General features: G+C 44.4%; 1 protein-coding gene across 6 annotated transcripts in view; it reads right to left on the bottom strand.

Moving 5' to 3' along the window:
• The window catches only part of Ascc1 (activating signal cointegrator 1 complex subunit 1), a 97,279-nt gene that overhangs the window by 53,701 nt on the left and 22,053 nt on the right, over window positions 1-21,525 (bottom strand). For all 6 annotated transcript variants that reach the window (XM_013351232.1, XM_013351235.2, XM_013351233.1 and 3 more), the window contains one exon: window positions 296-432. In XM_013351232.1, coding sequence (XP_013206686.1) covers window positions 296-432 — 137 coding nt within the window. The remainder of the gene's footprint in view (window positions 1-295; window positions 433-21,525) is intronic.

Below are 21,525 nucleotides of genomic sequence, written 5' to 3'. Positions count from 1 at the left end.
CAGAGGACCAAGCTTTGTCTCCTGGCACCTACATGGTGGCTCACAACCATCTGTCACTCCAGGTTCAGGGTCTCTGATACCTTCTGACTTCTGTAGGTACTAGGCACACACAAAGTGCACATACGCACATGTAAGCAAAACACTCACACCCATAAAACAGACAGATCTTACATATGCTTTAACAAGTGAGTCATGATCTAATTCCCATGTCACCTAGCGCCCTCATCTGAAAACAAGCCTGTGATAAGGAAGACCCCAGCATGGCTGCCTCCCTCCCGTGGCTGCCATTACATACTTGATGAACTCCTCTTTACAACGCTGCAGGATCTCACACGTCTGCTGGATCTCTTGCTCACTTAAAAGCACCAACATTCCAATAGTTAGATGAAGCTTTTTGGGATTCTGAAAAATGGAGCTGTCAACCCCACGATCCTGTTGTTAGCAGAAGAGAAACAAGAAACTCAGCTCATATAGAAACAAATGGCAAGAATAATCATGGCAAAGCCAGTGTGGTAGAGCGCCCCTTTAATCCCAGCATTCAGGAGATGTGTAAGCAGGTGGATCTCTGTACTACAAGACAGCCTGGTCTACATAGGAAGTTCTGGGCTGGCTAGGGCTACATAGAGACTCAGCTCAAAAATATACAACGAGGGTAAGTGGGCTTAATCTGTAATCTCAGCATTGGGAAGGCTGAGGCAGGAGGATCACTGCAAATGCTAGGACCGACTGACTATATAGTGAAACATATCTCAAAAAAATGGCTGGAGAGATGGTTTAGTGGTTAACAGCACCTGGCTGTTCCTCCAGAAGACCCAGTTTCAATTCCCAGCATACACAACCTGCTCACACCAGCTATAACTCCAGTGCCAGGGGATCTAATACCCTCTTCTGGTCTCCATGGGCACTGAACACATGTGATACACAGCTATACATGCAGGCAAAACACCCATATATATATATAAATAAGTATGTTCAAATATGTATACATTCATATATATTCATATATAATCACACACACACAAGCTAGGCATGGTAACACACACCTTTAGTCCCAGCTTGAGGAGGCAGAGACAGGCAGATCTCAATGAGTTCAAGGCCAACCTGGTCTACATAGCAGGTGCCAGGTCAGCCAAGGCTATAGAGTGAGACTCTGTCTCAAAACACAAAACAAAACACAGAAATAGGTGGCATAAATATAACTGAGAACATGAAAATAAACCCATATACACAGGGAATGTCTACAGACAGGAAGAGCAAAGGTGGAGCCTAATCATATTAACTTAAAATGGCTCAATGACTTACACATAAAGTTAAGCCACAAGCCGAGGCAGAGGGGGTGAACACCTTTAATCCCAGAACTCAGGAGGCAGAGGCAGGCAGATCTCTGCAAGTTTGAGGCCAGCCTGGTATATAGAGTGAGTTCCAGGACAGGTCCCAAAGCTACAAAGAAACCCTGTCTCAAAAAAACAAAACAAAACAAAACAAAAAAGATAAGCCATAAATCTTTCAGATGATAAGTAAAATTACTTTCCTATGACCCCGAATTTGGCAATGGGTTCTTAGATATGACAGTAAAAACATAAACAAAGAAACAGGTAAACAGAACTTAATCAAATTCACCAATTTACTGCATTAGTAGTAAGAAAATGAAAGAAAAACCAAGCATGGTGATGCACCTGTAACCCAGTGCTGAGGAAGCTAAGGCAAGAGGATCATGAGTTCAAAGTCAACCCAGGCTACACAGCGAGGCAAAGGAAGCAAAGAAACGAAAGAAAGGGGAGATGAAGAGAATGGGAGAGGAGAGGGAAATAACAAAGAAGAGAGGGAAGAGGGGAGAAGAAGCAAAGGGAGAAGAGGGAAAGGGGGAAGAAAAGGGCAGAGAAGAGTGGCAGAGAGGGAGGGGAGAAGATGAGAAGAAAAGAGAGGCAGAAGGAGGGGAGGAGAGAAGAAGAGGGAGAGGGGAGCAAAGGAGAAGAGAAAGTGGAAGAAAGAGGAGAGTTTATAGAATGGGAGAGATATCTGCATTATTTGTTAAAGATAAAAATATCTAAAATAGGGGCTGGGGAGATGACTCAGAGGTTAAGAGCACAGCCTGCTCTTCCGGTGGTCCTGAGTCCAATTCTCAGCAACCACATGGTAGCTCACAACCATCTGTAATGAGATCTGGCACTCTCTTTTGGTGACATACATGCAGACAGAACACTGTATATAAAAAAAAAATAAATAAATCTTTTTAAAAAATCTAAAATATATAACTCTTGAAATAAAAAAAGGTACAAACAATCTAATCTTTAAAATAGAGAATAGTGGTGGCATACACCTTCAATTCCAGTACTCAGAAGGCAAAGACAGGCAGGATCTCTGAATTCAAGGCCAGCCTGGTCTACAGAGCAAATTCCAGAACAGCCAAGGCTGTTCTCTGTGTACAGAGAAACCCTGTCTCAAAAAAAAAAAAAAACAAAAAAAAAAAAACATAAAAACAACAAGTTAAAAAAATAAGAGACGATTTAGATGGGTGTCTTCCCAAAGAGCTGTAATAACAATACACAAAGATCTTCAACATCATTAATAATTTAGGTAAATGAAGAGTGAGCCACAATGAGGTACTGACTCTCAAAATAATGGAGAAGTAAAAAAAAAAAATTCTGACAAGGTTGCCAGAAATTGCAACCTCAGACAATGCCAGGAAAGTAAAATAGTTCAGTTCAGCCACTGTTAAAAGCATGCTGCAAAGTTAAAGACAGAATTACCATGTAATCAACACTTCTACTCCCAAGTACATGCCCAAGAAAATGAAAAAGGACCCGATCAGAAACATTCCTAAAAGTGCCACTCACACAGCCAAGAGATGAAACTAGCCCAAATGTGTAAGAACAAATAAACGATAAACAAGCTATGGCAGCCCACCTGGAGAAGCAAGTAGCAGTGTAAACAGGAGCGAAGTGCCAACACACTGCAATATGGATAAGCTCGGGAAACACGGTGTTGATTAGAGAAACCAAGGGCCATACAGTTTATTAGTCCATTTATATGAAGTGTTCAGAGTATGGAGAACAGAATAAAATTGGAGGCTGCTGGGAATAAGGGTGATAGGGAGGAACTGTTATAGGTATGAGATTTTCTTTTGGAAGAATAAAATGTTATAAAGCAATATACTGCTGATAGTTGTGCATTGTCAGTATAGTTAACACTACTGAACTGTTCCCTTTAAAATGGTTAATTTGATGGGATTAAGACAGGGATTTAGAGAAGGCTTTTGCTACAAAGCACTGACTCTTCACTTGGCCCTGGCACATGTCTAGTTAGGGGTTAAAGCAGGACAAATAACTCACCGCTCTGGTTCATGTTGCACCTGTTTCCTGTATGCTTGAAAACTTTGGGTCAGATTCTCGCTCAATTCTGCATGTTAATCACTTAAGGAATGTTCATCCAAAGCTGGTAATCCTCCTCTACCCTGGCTGAAGCCACCAAGATAAGAGGAACAAAAGTATTTTTCAGAGTCACTGAGACAATTGCAGATTCCTGCAATGGCGAAGTCTCCAGGCAAAGCCCTAAACCTGCCAGAACAGTGACACACACAGATCACTCCAAGACGAGTGAGAATAGTCATCTCAGGGAAAGAAAATTGCCTGCCCAAGCAATAAAACTTCCCAGAGTCCAGGAGCCTGAGAGAACCAGACACGGTTTGGCCAAGACTGTTTAGTTATGCACACCTCATGCCCTACCTAAGTTCTTCCCCTGAAACCTGTGAAGCTGAGGCTCCTATTGGCACCTGCAAAGGCGGGCTGAGGAGGCTTGAGCCTGGTCTTCCCATGTAGTTACAGTGGATAAACTCTTTTTTGGCCTTTCATCATTACATTTTCTGGAGTGGCAGGACACGACTTGTTGGGACTCCCAGAAGCCAGGCCTCTATAGCTGAAATCTCCTATGTTATGGGATTATCACATATTGTGTAGGGACTTGGAGGCCACACTTGGTAGTAGGACCCAAGCAGGTGGTCCTGGTTGTAATCACTTGTACCCTAAAGAAATAAACAGTAGCCCAATAGAACAACAATTCGCAGGAAAAAGAGAATGCAATGTTCTAAAGCTTTTTGTGGATGTATGTGTCTGAGTTCATGTGCACTGAATGTACACAGGTATCTGCACAGAGCAGAGGGTATCAGATTCCAGGGAACTGGAGTTGGAAGGATGTTGGATCCCTTAAGCTCAAGTTACAAGTGGTTGTGCACCATCTGATGTGAGTGCAGGGAACTGAACCCTGGGCTTCAGCATGAACAGTGCATTTTTAGTCACTGAGCCATCTCTCCAGCCCTAGCGCACAATATTTTAAATGTAGGTTTAAGAAGGTCGAGGACACCAGAACACAGCCCACAGACATCAGCTAAACAGGAGCTCATAGGGGCGCACAGAGACTGAGGCAGCGATCATGGGTCTGTGCTAGGTCCTCTGAATACATGCTACAGCTGTTTTGCTTGGGGTTTTGTGGAACTCTTAACAGTGGGAGTGGGGCTGTTTCTGACTCTTTTGCCTGCTCTCAGGACCCTTTTCCTCCTATTGGGTTGCCTTGCCCAGCCTTAATGAGGGTTTGTGCCTAGTCTTATTGCATCTTGCTATGCCATGTTCGGCTGACATACCTGGGAGGCTTGCTCTTTTCTGAAGGAAAACAGAGGAGCAGTGGGATGGGACTGAGAGGAGGAGAGGGAGGGAATGCTGTGGTCAGGAAGTATTATATGAGAGAATACATAAAAAGAAAACAAAAGAATATTTTTTAAGCTAGGTGTGGTGGCACTTGTCTTTAATTCCTGAACTGGGGAGGTGAAGACAGAAAGATGAGGAGTTCAAGCCAGCCCAAGCTAAATAACATCCTTTTCCAAATATAAGAATATCTCTTTTTGGTCTGCCATCAACTTTGTCAATTTCATGGCAACTGATTCTCTTCTGAGCTCCCCAAAGAATAACTTACCCCGTGGCCGTCCCTCTGAAATAAGACTCTATAAATTGTAGCGGGCTTACAATGAGTGTGGTGAGGCACAGCGCAACTGTAGAGCTTGGAAAGCTCAAGTAGGATGATTTTGAGTTTGGGGCCAACCTTTGTTATGTGGTAATCTCTAATCAGTATGGACTAGAGAATGAGACCCTGCCTCGAACAAGATAAAGCAAAACCTATAGGGCTTTTTCTGTCTTAGCAGATACTGCAACATATCCAGATACAGACTGCATTAAACTAAATTCTGAGGGCTGAACATGAGGCTCAGTGGTACAGTGCTTGCTGAGCAAAGCTCTAGATTCCTCCCCAGAACTGCAAGCAAATAAGCTCTGCCAAGCACCAGGACGAGTGAACAGTGAGTGTGGGGGCAGCACACGCCACATCCAGGCAGTCACCTGTCACTGGCTTTGGCTCTACACACCTCTTCAAACCTCCACCTCTGGGAAACACGTAAGACCAATATGCTTTCTGAGTTCTGAGCCCTTTTTTAATTAAAGCGCAACTCACTTCACATACAATTGGCTACTTTACCATGTAAAATTTGGTGCTATTTAGCATATTCATGTTGTGTAACCAATAGGCTCTCCATACTTTCAATACCTTTTCATCTCCTCAAAACACTCCATGTACATAAAGCAACCACTTCCTGTCCTTGAAGGTAAGCTCTAATGTGACTTCTGTCTCTTTGGATTTGCTTATGGAATTATCTAGTCTGCATAAAGCTCATAAAATAAATCATTCAAGGGCTGGAGAGATGGCTCAGCGGTTAAGAGCATTACCTGCTCTTCCAAAGGTCCTGAGTTCAATTCCCAGCAACCACATGGTGGCTCACAACCATCTACAGTGAGGTCTGGTGCCCTCTTCTGGCCTGTAGGCATATAAGCAATCAGAATACTGGGTACATAATAAATAAATAAATAAATAAATAAATAAATAAATAAATTTTTTTTTTTTAAAAAAAGAAATCATTCAAAATAAAACTTCAGTGACTGGCTTTCTTCATTTAGCATAATGTCTTCAAAGCTGACCATGTCCAGTGTATCATAAAGGCAATTTATACCACTAACTATAGGTAATTGTCATATTTCACTAACCTTATTCTGTAAATGAAAAACAAAAAATGAAACTCTCGGGGCTGGAGAGATGGCTCAGTGGTTAAGAGCATTGCCTGCTCTTCCAAAAGTCCTGAGTTCAATTCCCAGCAACCACATGGTGGCTCACAACCATCTGTAAAGAGGTCTGGTGCCCTCTTCCGGCCTGCAGGCATACACACAGACAGAATATTGTATACATGATAAATAAATGAAATAAATATTTAAAAAAAATTAAACTCTCTTCTACGTAGGAGCCAACCATGAGGAATTCTAGCTTTGAATTTTAATATCCATAATTGGATCCCTCACCTAATAAGGCACCCAAAAGAAACACATTTACCACACACAGCTTGTACCCAGTTCTTGGTTTGCTAGCACACACTGCCTCATTTTTGCCTTGGAAACAGTAGTTAATAGATTACCCATTTTCTAGGTGTTAATGGAGCCTGAGCTATTTTTGTATCTGATGAAGGAGTTTTATTATTCTACCCATCAACCTGAATTGCCTCATTTAATTTAAGGAGGTGATTCTAAGGAACAAACAGCTTTAAAAGAGGGTGTGGTGACATTGCCTGCAGAGCTAGCACTCACTGGAGATGCTGAGGCAAGAGGGTTGTGAGTTTAAGGTCAGCATGGGCTTCACAGTAAAAATGTCTCAAAGTAAAAGCAACAATCATCTCTAAACTGTCAAGGAAGGCTAAGTGCAGGACACGCAATGCCAAGTGTTTTAACCCAGAGAGACACCTGCTATATTAGGAAAGGCATGTGATGCTCCCTTCGTGACTGCAGTGTGCACAACTCTACCACAAATATAATTGGGGACTCTCCCTAGTAACAAGTCAGGCATTTCCTACAAACATTTGCAACCAACCCCAATTTCAAGGGAGAAAGAAACAGGAGGATCGCTGAGATTTACTTTTAGCCTAGCAAAGACTCAAGTGCCAGGTTCAGAAAAAGATCCTGTTTCAGGCCAGGAAGTGGTGGCTCACTCCTTTAATCCCAGCAATTGGGAGGCAGAGGCAGGCGGATCTCAGTGAGTTCAACACTGGCCTGGCCTACAAAGCAAATTCCAGATCTGTTACACAGAGAAATCCTGTCTTGGAAAACCAGAAAGAAAAGAAAAAAGGTCCCATTCAGAGGCACAAATCCTGTTCAGAGGCATAGGCAGAGAGGATGCAAAGGGACACCCAACACCCTCTTTAGGATTCCACATGAATGCATGCGCACACACAGACACAGACACATATATATTCACCAATAAATAAAAACGAATCTTCAAAAACCTTAGAGAAGCATCCCATTGGGTAGACAAAAGGCAGATACTATGTGCACCTACACAAACACACAAACCCACTCCCAAATAGAAAATGGCGTGCAATTGCACTCATTAAAATAAGAGGAGCAATATGAAGATGTGAGAACCACCCCTGACCACCCGACACCCCCACATTCAGGGCATACATCCCACCACTGTCATGCTATGACCAAAAGAAACGTCAAAGAGGATGCTAGAGGAGAGAAGCCAGGGCAATGACAATCTGCAAAGTTGTCTGTAAACCTGCTCCCCAAACCAGAACCAAGCCTGGAATGTCCTGCAAAGAAATGGAGCAGAAAGCCAGAGGGAAAGCGGGAAAAGCAGATGCTAGCAAGATGTGAACAGCCCTACTGACAATGGAGATGAAAAAGCAGACCAGGCACAGGAGGATAAAAATGTCAGAAAACTAATAGTGCGTGCATGCGTGCGTGCGTGCGTGTGTGTGTGTGCATGTGTGTGTGTACACATCTGACTATTTTTATCAAGTGTTATAAAAATGCATAATTTTGTTTTACTTTTTTTAAAAGCTATGTTGCTAGCACATGTAACATTTAGTTATATTTAGGGGGAAGGAGCATGTGTCACTAACAGAATGCTTCCCAGCTGGATTGATACTGAGAAAACATCTTTCCGTTGGCTTTCAGACTCCTCTTGGCTCCCAGGAGGATTTCCCTGTCCCTGATAAATGAAGCCACCTAAGCAGAAACTTTGTGGGAAGGGAAAATTCAAACTTTATGCCCTCCCATCCATCCCCACTCCTTTAAAACAAGAAACCCTGTGGTGGTTTAAATAGGAACGGTCCCCACAGACTTCTGTGCTTGAATACTTGGCCCATAGGGAGTAGCACTACTAGGAGATGTGGCCTTGTTAGAGGAAGTGTGTCACTGTGGAGACAGGCTTTGAGGTCTCATGTACGCTCAAGCCATGCCCAGTGTGGGCACAGCTGCTTCTGCTGCCTGAGGATCAAGATGTAGAAATCTTAGCTTCTTCTTCAGCACCATGTCTGCCAACACACTGCCATGAAGATAATGGACTAAACCTCTGAAGTGTAAGCCAGACCCAACTAAATGACGTCCTTCATTGGTGTCTCTTCACAGCAATAGAAACCCTAACTAAGACAACCACAGTGGGAGCTGATCACCCAGAGCTGATGTTGCCAGTATGTTGGGTGATCTGAACTTGGCAGTGACATCATTGAGGAGGTGTCCCTGAAAAGAACAGTGGTTCCTTTCCCAGACCTTTGGACTTCAGGGTAATAGTTTTACTCTCACCACCTCATAACTGAAAGCCACAATCAGCTCATGAAAAGCTATTAAACAACATCATTAATGTGAACTGTCAACTGTCCCTCTAACTCTCCCTATTCAGATCAGAGCATCAGATAATAAAGTAAGATCACAGATTTTATCCAGTGGTTCTCTGATTTTGATAGTCCACACTGTATAGACTGATGGCATGACCACTCCGTGGTATAGTTAGGGAAGGAAGGGCTTTATTGTAGATATGAGAGAGAGAGAAAGTAGTAGACTGAACATGACCAGCAGGTTGGACCTGGCCAGTGCTATCTGTGAGAGAGGGGAGCATAGCAGGGGCAGAGAATAGAGAAAACATAGTCAGAGAAGCAGGAGCAGGGCACAGAGAGCAGCCAACATTATCAAGAATAGCAGGATAATAAGAAGAATGCGTAGCTAGGGGCTGGGAATCCTGTGAGCTGGAAGGAGTTTAGGGTAGAGGCGGAAGTGAGAAGGGCAGGATACAAGCATGGATTTGAAATGTGTAACAGGTACTTGTGATGTTGAGGGAGTCTGGAGAGCAGCGTGGGTTTTGGCGGTGTTGATTCTTGCCACAGGCAGTCATATGTCTCTCTGACAGAGGGAAGAGAAATTACTCCTTTTGGTAGATAAGAACCGGTTTCGTAAGTTGCTGAGGAATGCTGACTTTTATCTAATGGACAGAAATCCCCCTAGAGTTCAGGTTGAGCTCACTGAACTATCTTTTCAAGTTTCAGGAACTGGAGTTTCCTTTTAACCTAAACACACACATGAAGAAGTTTCAAGTTTGACAGCTGTACACTGTAAACCACTGTCTGTCCATTCCTGAGTGATTTAAATACCCTGGTTGCATATGGAAAGTCAAACACAATTTGACTTGGGGAAAGAAAGGGGTGGAGGAGGCAGAAACTGATGTAAGAGAGTTGGCTTCTGGAGAAAGGGAACTGAGGAGGAGGTGGTGGCTCTAGCAAGGGGAGGGTCAGGCCTCTGCAACAGGGCAGCAACAAACAGCCTGCCCTCCAGCCTTCTCACCTTTCTCTAGCCTCCTCCCTGGCAGGAGCAACACCCATTCCAGCAACAGGGCATCACTGTTGTGCTTAAAACAAAGGGGAAAGTTAAAACTGTGAGGTCAGGGGCACTGAGGAAGATAAGTAAGATTTATATATGGGTAGAGACCCAAGCTAAACAGATAAAAAAGACTGGGCTCTGAGAAAAACAAAGCCGGCCTCAGTGGGCTCTAAGCCAGCTCCCACCATGCCCTATCCACCAGCAAAGGAGCATACAAATGCACCAGTATCCTTCCACTTCCCCCAGGAAATGGCCCAGCTCTATAAGCAGGTTCACCTTTTCACATATCCCTGCATCTAGTTGTAGCCGACTATAATGGCAGCTTCTAAAACAGACCATTCCAAGACTAAGGAGGATACTATATGCAGCCTCTGGTAATGGAACTTTGTTTCTGCCTACTAGCCTGCTAAAAATAAAACCTGCCTGACAATCACTCTACTGGTACCTGGTATGAATTTTTCTCCTTCAAGAGCTCAAGAGCCAAGACTTTTGCCAAACTGGGATGGAAGGGAATCCAAGAGGAGGTATAGTCTCCCTGCCCACAAAAGCACCAGCCGTCTGGCAGTCACATGTCACCCCAGGGTCTTGGCAGAGTTCAGGGCTGGAGGCTCTTCCCTGGGGAAGCTTCTGTTCATCCATACATTTCATTCCATTTCTTCTATCTTTGTGTGGGGGGGGGGGGCACTAAGGCAGCAGCTCTGCGTCGGGGACAGGGAAGGGCACCTACGGTTGTTTGTAGTATCATTGCAAGTATCTCTCAGTGATGTTCATGGGGGATCCCCAGGCCCCATCCCTGTGTCAGACTAGTTTCCATGGAGATAGGATACTGAGTCCCTTGAGACTAGAACTGCCAGCATGAGAATCCTGCAGTCACACATAGCCTCTGCCCAGGTTGGCAGCAGCGCCACTGATGCCCTGTATCTCCATTCCATTCTGGCTATACCAGCGTGTCTTACAGAATCTCAGGTCATTAACGACAAACAGACTTTTGTCGTTATAAACTGAGAAAAACAAATGCCAATTAAAACTATACTGAATACTTCCTCTCACCCATCAAGTGACAGTTCAAAAGCCCAACCACACTCGTGTAGGACAGGTTGTGGGGACGTGAGTGCTTTCACGGTGCGAGTGAAACACAAACGCCCTATAACCCAGCACTTGGGGGCAAAGACAGCAGGATCAAGAGTTCAGTGGCAGCCTGGATGCCCAGGCTTGAAAAGGTGGTGGTGGTGGGGGGGGGGCAAGGTTTTAGACTGAAATATATCAGCCCCACCCAGTCCACCCCCATCCTTGCGTCAAAATGTTCACTCCCAGTGGAACTGTGTTTAGAGAAGGGGCCTTGAAGCAGAGAAAATGAACTCATGTCACTGGGTGGAGTTCAAATCCAATACAGCTGGTATCCTTATACAAGAATGGAAAATAAAGAAGACACAGAGAGAAAGTCATCTGCCATCTTAGAAAGACATTGCGACAGGCTCAGCTCTGCTTGCACCTGGGTTTTTATAGTCCAGATTCCACAGCTGTGAGAAAAGAAAGCTCTCTGTCTGCGTCTGCTGTACCCTGTGACACTGGCCCAAGCAGAGCAATACACCAGGGATTCTAGTCCTGGAAATGGATACTTAAAACATAGTTTTTGCTTGTTTGGGTGGTTTTGGTTTTGGTTTATTAAGAAAGGGTTTCTCTGTTTAAACAGTCCTGGCATTGCTAGACCAGGCTGGCCTTGAACTCAGAGATCCACCTGCCTCTGCCTCTGCCTCTCAAGTGCTGGGATTACAGGTGTGTGCCACCACACCTGGCATGATTCTTTATATAGTTTTGACTTTTGGAAGTATCTTGATGGCATACATATTAAAAAACAAATTAATGAGAATTTAAAAGGGAAAAAACTAAAGCTGAAGATGAATGAAAGGGGCCAGGGGCTCAGTAGTATAATGTATCCTTAACATGCACCAAACTGTAGCTTGTCTCACAACAACAACACATACTGGGGTGGGGGAAAATCAACACAAGTTCACACCAACTAAAAAATACATATCTGTTTTTTTATTACACTTTTGGGTGGGGTTGAGGGAAGATTTACAAATTCTGAATACTTTTTCTCTTATCTTTTTTGAGACAGGGCTTCAGGACAGTCCAGGCTGCCTGAGACTACGCAGCCCAGCGTTCAGTAGTATTGTTGTCATCATCCCACATACCCCAGCCCAGCTCCCCCCCAAGCCCACAAGGATGGGCAAGACTACCAGGGTCTGATACCTCTGAAACAACCAAAAGAAATCCTCCCCTTCCTGTTCATTTTTAAAATTTTTACTTATTATTTAAGTTATTACAGTCTCTCTGTGTATGTATATACATACATGCACACATGTTCAAACCACAGCACACATGTGGAGGGGTCAGAGGGCAACCTCTGGGAAACCAGCTGTTTCCTTCCACCATGTGGGTTCCAGGGCTTGAACTCTATTTGGCAGACTTGACAGCAAGTGCCCTGACCCACTGAGCCATCTCAACAGCCCCATTACATTGTTTTCAACAAATACTGTGTCATGGCAACAAAAGCCAACCGACTAACCTCACCTCCCCCTCTAAGAGACCACCCCTTTATCAGCTCAGGTTTACTTGCTAAGGAAACACTGACTACTGGGAAACTAAATAGATGAAGTGAAGAGAACACAGAACAATGAACTATCTCAAGGTTACACGAACCCAAGTCTTTAGGGGATTTTGAGTCATGAGGTCATCCTGTCTTTAACTCTACTGGAAATCCATAAAGACTTACTGGGAAGTCTTTTAATGAGCAGAGAAACATCAAATTTTACCCTGCTTAACACTGTCATCTACCAAAATAAATATACAAATAAATTAAAATAACCCAACCATATTTTTACAGAATTGTCCAAATTAAATATAAGATCAAACAACCTTAAAGACAGTGGTATAAATCCCTAGGGCCATTGCTTCTCTTTGCTCGGAATATATACTCCTACCTCAAGTCTGTTCATTGAAACAAATCAAGACCAACATCAAGTCCTTTACTCCAGGGCTTAATTACGCCGGGCTCTGCTCCAAGTCTGCCATTATTTGGAGCTGGAACTGTTCTGCTCCATTAGGTTGGCCACCCAGGCTGGCGCCTGACAATTCTAACGGTATTGACCTTCCACCCAAGAGAGGCAAGCAGAGGGTGAAGTAACAGGAATTTCCTGGGGCAGTTTTGTCTGGATGACAATATGGCAAAGTCACATCTCTGAGCCTCAGTTTCTTTATGTATTAAGCAGAGTCTCACAAAGCAAATCTAAAGCAGCCTTCTGTTAAGGCTGAGTCGGGTTCAGAGCCCCAGGCCATAGCCTTAACTCTGCCTGCAGCTGCTGCTGTAGTTTACCACTGGCCGTCACACCATCGTCACAGGGTTTCACCAACTTCACTTTATCTTTTAGATCCTAGGAACTGACTTTAAGGTCTCTCACAAGCTAGGCAACTGTTCAACCACTGAACTATATCCCTGGGCCTTTTTTTATTTTGAGGCAGAATCTTGCTAAGTTACTCAGGCTGTCCTTCAGTCCACACACAGTCCTGCTAGGCCGTGCACTTGCCACCATCCTGCCTCAGCACTGCAAGTCATTCAGACGACAGGTTCGCAGATCACACCTCAGGCCCATCTCATTTTTCGTCTAGCACTCCAGGAAATGCTGGCAATGTAACTCTCAAGCTGGCAAGCTTGGGGGAAAGGCCTGAAAAGGGTACAAAGGATTAGCCCCGCCCCTCCATGGGGCATTCTTTCTTAACATTCAAATCACACAAGCCATTCCCCAGGTGCATGGGGAGAGAGCCAGCAAGCAGGCAGGAAGCCTCTCTTCAGACAGGGGCCTGCAAGGCCATGCTCATTACAAGATGACTAAGGAATGAACTCAGGAGAATCTGAACACTGTTCTACCTTGACAGTAGATGCTGATTATCAGGAACAAAAGCAAATCATCAAATCACACATGTCCACCATGTGCTAGCAGCTCCAGGAGTTACAAAGGCTTGTGCCTTGGTCCACAATATCGTCTCAGGTTCTAACTCTACTCTGTTAGCAAGCCACTGTTGCCAGACAAGTCATGTCACTTTCCTAAGCTTCAGCTTCCCCTTCTATAAAATAGAAGAGATCGCCTACCTTACCGCTAAGTCAAAGGTCCTATACCTTATTTCACACGGAACCCATAACTAAGAACCTGCTAAGAAATCAGGCATCTGCTGGGCGGTGGTGGCGCACGCCTTTAATCCCAGCACTCGGGAGGCAGAGGCAGGCGGATCTCTGTGAGTTCGAGACCAGCCTGGTCTACAGAGCTAGTTCCAGGACAGGCTCCAAAACCACAGAGAAACCGTGTCTCGAAAAACCAAAAAAAAAAAAAGAAAAAAAAAAAAGAAATCAGGCATCTGTGAAGGCCTCACCAATTCACTTCCTGGTGCTTTGTGCAAATGAAAAGGGAAACATGGAGGCTGTCCTTCTGCTCACAGGTATTATTCTATGGCAAAATCCCATCGAAGCACTTCTGGGCAAACGATAGAAACTTCACTAACATGTGAAGTTATCCAAATAAGGCGGAGTGTTTGGCTCTGCAACCAGACAAACCAGACTCAGGTTCTAACTCTGCCTGCTATCAGCAGTGTGGCACCGAGGTGCTCTGAAACCAGACGACACCTCCGTCTCAGGTCATTTATATGGAGTCTCTGGCACACAGCAGCATGGAACAAACACAGGCTGCCTTCTGCTTCCTACACGAGTAGGAAACACTACACAAGCCATCTACGTCCTCTGTTCTAGCAGCGCTGGGAGCTAAATGAGGCTCTGCTGAGTCATTCCCTTTATTCCTTTAGAGTGTTCGGGGAAATGACTTTCATTTGAGAGCCTCTATGTGTTATTAATGAAATAACCTTGTTAAGTCGTATACACTGATTCTTCTGGCTTATAAATTCTCTCTATTCAGACACAATGAAAAAGTAAAGCAATTCTTTTTTTTTTTGCTTTTTCGAGACAGGGTTTCTCTGTGGCTTTGGAGTCTGTCCTGGAACTAGCTCTGTAGACCACCAGGCTGGTCTCGAACTCACAGAGATCCACCTGGCTCTGCCTCCCGAGTGCTGGGATTAAAGGCGTGCGCCACCATCGCCCGGCTTTGTTTTTTTGTTTTGTTTTTTTTTTTTGTAAAGCAATTCTTATAACGAAAGAACAGCCAAGCAGCAGCCTTCATGCGGCCTTTCCCATGCACTGTTTAGATTTTCTCCCGCTACAGAGAAGAGCCTCCCCCTTCCTCGCTTAGCTTCTGTGAGAGCCATTTCGACAAGCTTATGTTCCTCAGGGCTTAACTGTGTCTCCAAAAGCTGCTTACAAGCACTGGTGAGCAATGATTCTAGAGCCAACACCAATTCCCAAAGTCAGACACTGATGACGAGTGACAGGGCAGCCTGGTCCAGGGCAGATCTTAGCTTCTGCTTTGCTTCTCCTCCCTTCAGCAGAGCCAGGGAGCACTAGGCCACCGAACTACACTTCCAGCCCCTTAGTAGCCACCTGAGGCCACTCTTTCCCTCACCTCTACCCTTTTAACCACAGAACTAGCGCAAGTCCTATTTGCTGGATTAATTTGATAAGGCACCACCTGACATGCAGCACTATCTACAAGCCGTAGTTCGCTCTAAAATGAAGGCATTTACTCGTCCCATCAACAATATGACTCCAGTACTATCTCCGCTTTGGAGAAAGCCTATGAAACATCGCTGGAATATATCCACACATGCTGGAAACCCTAGTGTTCTTCAAGAGCCTGTATTAACAGGCTCCTGACTGGTACTGAACTCTTAGTTCTCACGGCATCCTCCATACCACCTTCACAATTATTTTTCTACGATGCCAAATGCACCACACTAGTTCTTTACAGGAGAAATACAAACTAAGATGCTTCAGAACCTGAAAGTTACTCATCTTCCCTTTGGACCCTACATCATTCCTGCCTACGCACTTTCCAGTCTCAAGAAACTCTTCATCTTCCCCTTACACCTCAAAAGGGCCAAATCTTCTCCAGATTGGCCTGGCAGAAACCCCGCCCTCCCTTCAAAATTCTGTGTCACTGACCTTAGCAAGCCTTCTCTGATTGCCCCTTTGGATGCCCACTAAAAGTCTATTTCCCCCCAGTAGGGTGTGGGATCTTTAAGGGCAGAGTCCACTATTACTATGAAATGCAGATTTACAATGTGGTGTGTCTATAATGCACGCGGTAAGCATTTAATAGAGTCTATGAACTGAAACACAGCTTCACAACTGCCGCCCTCCGTCCAAACTGTGACATATGTGACAGCTGCAAGGACCTCCCTTTCCCACTTTCCTAAGCAACATCTCCTTATAGACGGACATCATCATTCTAAATCATCTCATAAAATAAATGCAAATTTTCCAACCTCCCTAATATATAAAGAATTCTAAATTATATGTTAAAGTTTTCATATATAATTTTCTTCTTCAGTGAATAACCCTACTAGAAAAAAATAATAACCCTAACTGGGGGAGTAGTAGGAGAACCAAGACACAAGAGCCATTTCAGCCCAACGGCAGCTTCAAACAGTATGAAAATCGTGTCTCGGGAGCTATAACCGACTCAGGTTATCTAGGCAGCCTGAAAACTCCCTGGTTGCTGCAGGCAGATCTATAAGCCTTCAGAATGCTCCACCACACACAGTCTGAATTACCGTTTTTCATTACTGATGTGCTTTCTACCAGACCCTGCTGTGAGATAAAGTGGAATTACAGCGGCATCACTAGCTACCGATGACTGAGAGACACATAGGGTTGTAATATACTTCTTCAACTTCCAGACAGTAAGACATTTATGAATCATAATGTGAGCAAGGAAAGACTGAAAAAATAAGGTGCCGTTTACCTGCAGATCACAGAGATGAAAAATGCCTTATCGATGTCTGTGAGCAGCTAAATCCCACATTAAAAACTCGGGCTTAGGGAGCTGAAGTACAGGGACCATGGCGATAATGTCTATAGTCAAAATAACATTTCTTATATAACTGAGAGTACAAAGGAGGTAATTTCAGGAAACACTCTGCTAAAAGTAAATTTCACTTCCTTGGAGAGTGAAGGGTGAGGTCAAGGACAAGCATGCCATCAAACAAAGAGACAGAAGAGTCTTCTTCACTTATTTTAAAGGAAGCAGTTCAAGGAAGGGTGCTGAAAGGACAGAAAGAGGCTTCTGAAGCCCAGAATGGTGGCACACGCCTATTATTCCAGGACTCAGGAGGTGGGGTCAGGAGGAGCATGCGTTCATGATTATCCTCAGCTGTGTATCAAGCGCAAGCCCAGCCTGAGCTTCATGAGAACCTTAGGATGAATATATTTGGTAACAGATCCTCTGCTGAGATATTAAGGCAAAAATGAAGTCATATGGATGGGCTCCAACCTGCTATCTGAGCCCACGAGAGAGATAATCAGGACCCAGAAGCACAAAGGGTGAGGATGCCAGAAGACGGCCATCTACAAACCCAAGAGAGTGGTTTTGAAGAAGTCGATCCCACCAACTTATTTAGTTCAGATTTCCACGCTCCAGTTCTAGAGAAATGAATTGGTGTTGTGTAAGCCCTCCAGGCTTTAGTGCTTTGTTCTTGTAGCCCTCCACAGTAATACAATGTCAACAAACAAAAATCAATTATCCTTATAATAGTGACAAACTGAAACAAAAAGAAAACTGTAATTTTCAAAAAGGCTACTTATAATGCATCACAAACAGGAAAAAATAAGGATAATTTTAATATAAATAGAAAACTAATGTCAGACACATTAGTTCACACCTTCAATCTAAGCACCTGGGAGGCTGAAGCAGAGGATCACTTTAAATTTGGGGCCAATCTAAGATATATAATGGGTTTATATAATCTGCAGAGTAAGACCCTATCAAAAAGCCATTTTCCTCTGTCTTAAACAACAGGATGCTGATACCATCCCACCACACCTTTTTCCCCAGGTAAGAGTCTCATCATTGAGCCCTGGCTGGCCTGTAACTTACCACATAGATCAGGTTGGCCTTAAGCTCAGAGATCCACCTGCCTCGGGCTCCCTAGGGCAGGGATTAAAGATGTGGATACCACACTACTGATTCCACCCCGACCCCTTTTAATGACAATGAAACTCTATCAGAGATCTCAGGTGAGCTTAAGAGGAACCAAAATAAACCACAGGTCTGCAGGTCGTTTAGCCACTGAGGAGGAGATGCTGTTACCTGAGCGAACAAGTACAAGGTCCTCAAGGCTCCTCGGACAGAATTCACCTGACCTGGGATCACACGTGCAGACTGCCACTAGAAAGTGACTGCATTCTAACGCCAGAATGGAGAGCACCAGAAAGCCTCTCCCACATAACGGGGATGATAGTCCCTCACTTATTTCCTCCTTTATGCTGTGCTCTTCCCCTGCTGCTCCCAGAGAATGGTTTAAAAGCAGGAAGGCGGCTATGTCGGTATGAAGTCTCCCTGAAAGCAGGACGGAAGTAATTCAGGCTGATTAAGGCCAGCATGATGCTCATAGCAGACAATCTCATTCTGGTAGAATTAAAGTGATCTTTCCAGTATTTGCTCCCTATCAGCCTATGCCAGTAGCCAAAAAGAAAAAAAAAGCAAGAAGATGAAAAGGTGTGCAGACACACACAGACAGACTAGTCCCAATGCACTTGTCTCACAGGAGGCAGGCATAACACTGAAAACAACTCGGACTGAGCTTCAGTTACATTTGTATTTACAAAACATAGAATTTCAAAACTGATCAAACTCGCTGCCAGTAAAAATTGATGCTTGGGCACTTTGTGTTTCTGGATTCGCTTCTTTTGTGTCTTGTACTGCTGGACCAACTCAGTGCCTGCCTTTGAACCACATCTCTCAGGTCAGTGCGTTTGAACTTCTAGCCCATCTTCCATTCACAGGCAAAAAGAAATCACCTTGCTTTGAAATGTTAAATGAAAACTATGCTCTAACACATATGTGTCTGACATACACATAAACCTTGTTTAAGCCCTTAAAGCCAATTTTGTCATTAACAAAGGGTTGGAAAATCTCTATGATGTCCAGGCTGTCCCTCACAGTTGTTCAGTACGAATCTATTCACCCTCATAGTCTCATTGTTAAGTAATCAATTTTATAATTCTCAACACTGATGCACAAAGCACTTGATGTCCAATACTCTGTGCACATCAATACTCTATACACACCTATCTATCTCACCACACTTTAGTGCCCTGAATCCAGCTTTAACGGGACATGCCTGGGAGTGGTGGCACACACCTATTGTGATCCAGCACTTACAAGGCAAGAGACTTAAAGGGCCAAAGCCAGCCGATGCTATACATGAGACCATCTAAAAAGCCAAAATAAGGGGACTGATGGTGCTGGAGAGATGGCACAGAAGTTAAGAGCACTGGCTGCTCTTCCAAAGGATCCGTTTGATCTGAAGCATCCACAAGGCAGTTCACAACCCTCCGTATCCCCAGTTCTAGGGAATCCAATGTTCTCTTCTAGCCTTTGCTGGTACCAGATTCATATATGGTATATACACATACATGTAGACAAAACACCCATACACATAAAATAACATAAAATTTTAAATAAATGAATGGATTAGGAGAGAAGGCCCAGTAGTTAAAAGAGAATTTCTGGCATTCAAAGGCACAAGTAAAGACATGGTGCATAAACATGTTCTCACTCTCCCCTTCCTTCCCTTTCTTCCTCTCTCTCACACATACAATAAATAAATCTTTTTGAAAAACAACATAAAACAATAAACAGGGCTGCAGAAGCAAAAGGAAAAGGGGAAAAAGAGGAAAGGTGGGAAGGGAGAAGGGCAGAATAAAGAAAAGATTTTGTCAGGCATGGTGGTATCTGCCTGTGAGCCCCACAAAATGACACCTGCCTGTGAACCCCACATAGTGGCACCTGCCTGTGAGCCCCGCATGGTGGAACCTGCCTGTGAAACCCGCATGGTGGAACCTAACTGTGACTAGGCATGGTGGTACAGATGGTACATGCCTGTGAGCCCATCATGGTGGCACAGAAGGTACAAGCCTGTTAGCCCAGCATTTGAGAAGCAAAGGCAGAACAATCAAAGCCCAACCTCAGTTACATGTTGAACTCAAGGTCAGGCCTAAGCTAAATGAGATCCTGTCTTAGAAAACTAGAAATACATTTTTTAAAAAGAGCTTAAAAAGCTGGGCATGGAAGCACATGCTTTTGAATCCCAGTACTTAGAGGTAGATCTCTGTGAGCTTGAGGCCAGTCTGGTCTACATGAGTTGCAGGACAGCCAGAGCTAGATAGAAAAACTCTGTCTCGGAGGGGGGGGGGGGGTAGAACTTAGAAAAAAAAATTATACTATCAAAACTGCCTTCACCTAATTTGTTCTGTTTTCCAGAGAGCGTCTCATGTTTCCCAGGCTGGACCATAGTCTCTGTGCACCTGTGAATAACCTGGGCCCTTACATCCTAATGCCAGGATTACAGGCATACACTGTATCCTGTTAATATAGTATCGGGCGCTGACCCCAAGGCTTCCAGCATGCTAGGCAAGCACAATACCATCTGAGCAACATCCCCCACACCATCAGATCTTAACTCTAAATGACACAACTTTAACCTAGCCAACAGGAAATATGGAAGGGCAGCTAACACTCATTAACTTTTCACCATGGCCCAGGCACTATGCTGCACTTTCACTCACTCCACTCTTCCTACAGCGCTCCCAACCAGGCCGTTAGACACGTTCATTTGCACACGTGTAAGCAAGGACTCCAGGATCAGAGCAGTCCGCCTCTCTGAAACTACGGACACTAACCACAGTTGCATTTTATCTTCCCCTCCCTTTTTTTTGTTTTGTTTTGTTTTTCGAGACAGGGTTCTCTGTGTAACAGTCCTGGCTGGCTTGGAGCTCGATTTGCAGACCAGGTTGGCCTCAAACTCACTAAGCTCCACCTCCCTCCATCTTCCAAGTGCTGGGATCAAAGGTGTGTGCCACTACCGCCAGGCCCAAATGTTTTTATTACTCTCTTCATTACACAATTAAGAAAACATAGCATGGACATCCATATAAAAAGGGAGCAGCCTGGAGAGGTAGCTCAGTGGTTAAGAGACTGCTGATCTTGCAGAGCAGCCAGGTTTGGTTACAGAGCCCACATGATGACTAACAACTGTCTTCAACTCCAGTTCTAGGGAATGCCCTCTTCTGACCTCTACAGGCACTTCAGGAACATGGCACACAGACCTACACATAAAATAAATATAAATAAATCTTTTAAAAAAATAATTTGCCTTCATTTAGTGGGTGGGGGTAGGCAATAAAATGAAAATCGGGGCCTTACACATACAAGACAAACCCTTAGTACCTAGTCACAGCTACAGCCCAGCTTCACATCTTATACAAAAATTAATTGAACTAAATAGCTAAAAATAAAAAAGCAAACAAATAAAACTATATAAAATCTTTCAAAAAGGAGTCGCGGCGCCGGTGGAGCAGCAGCGGCGCAGTCGCGGCGCCGGCGGAGCGACACAGCGCTGCAATCAAAAATAGGCTCTGGGGGACCGGCGGCAACAGAAGCAAGCGGCGGGGACCGGCGTGGAGGCAGAGCAAGCGGCGGGGTCCAGAGGGGTCCGGCGAGGCAGCAGCGGGGACCGGCACAGCTGGCACGAGGCGGGGAAGGGCACGCAAAAAGGAGAGCAGACATCCCACTGCGGTTGGTTCAAAGAGGTAGGCCCCTTGTTGGCAAGGTCACTGGCAAACGGG

The sequence above is a fragment of the Microtus ochrogaster genome, linkage group LG2 (genome assembly GCF_000317375.1).
Source record: "Microtus ochrogaster isolate Prairie Vole_2 linkage group LG2, MicOch1.0, whole genome shotgun sequence".
Lineage (NCBI taxonomy): Eukaryota > Metazoa > Chordata > Mammalia > Rodentia > Cricetidae > Microtus > Microtus ochrogaster.
Note: the sequence above shows the minus strand (reverse complement) of the source record. Positions and strands in the feature narration are given on the sequence as shown.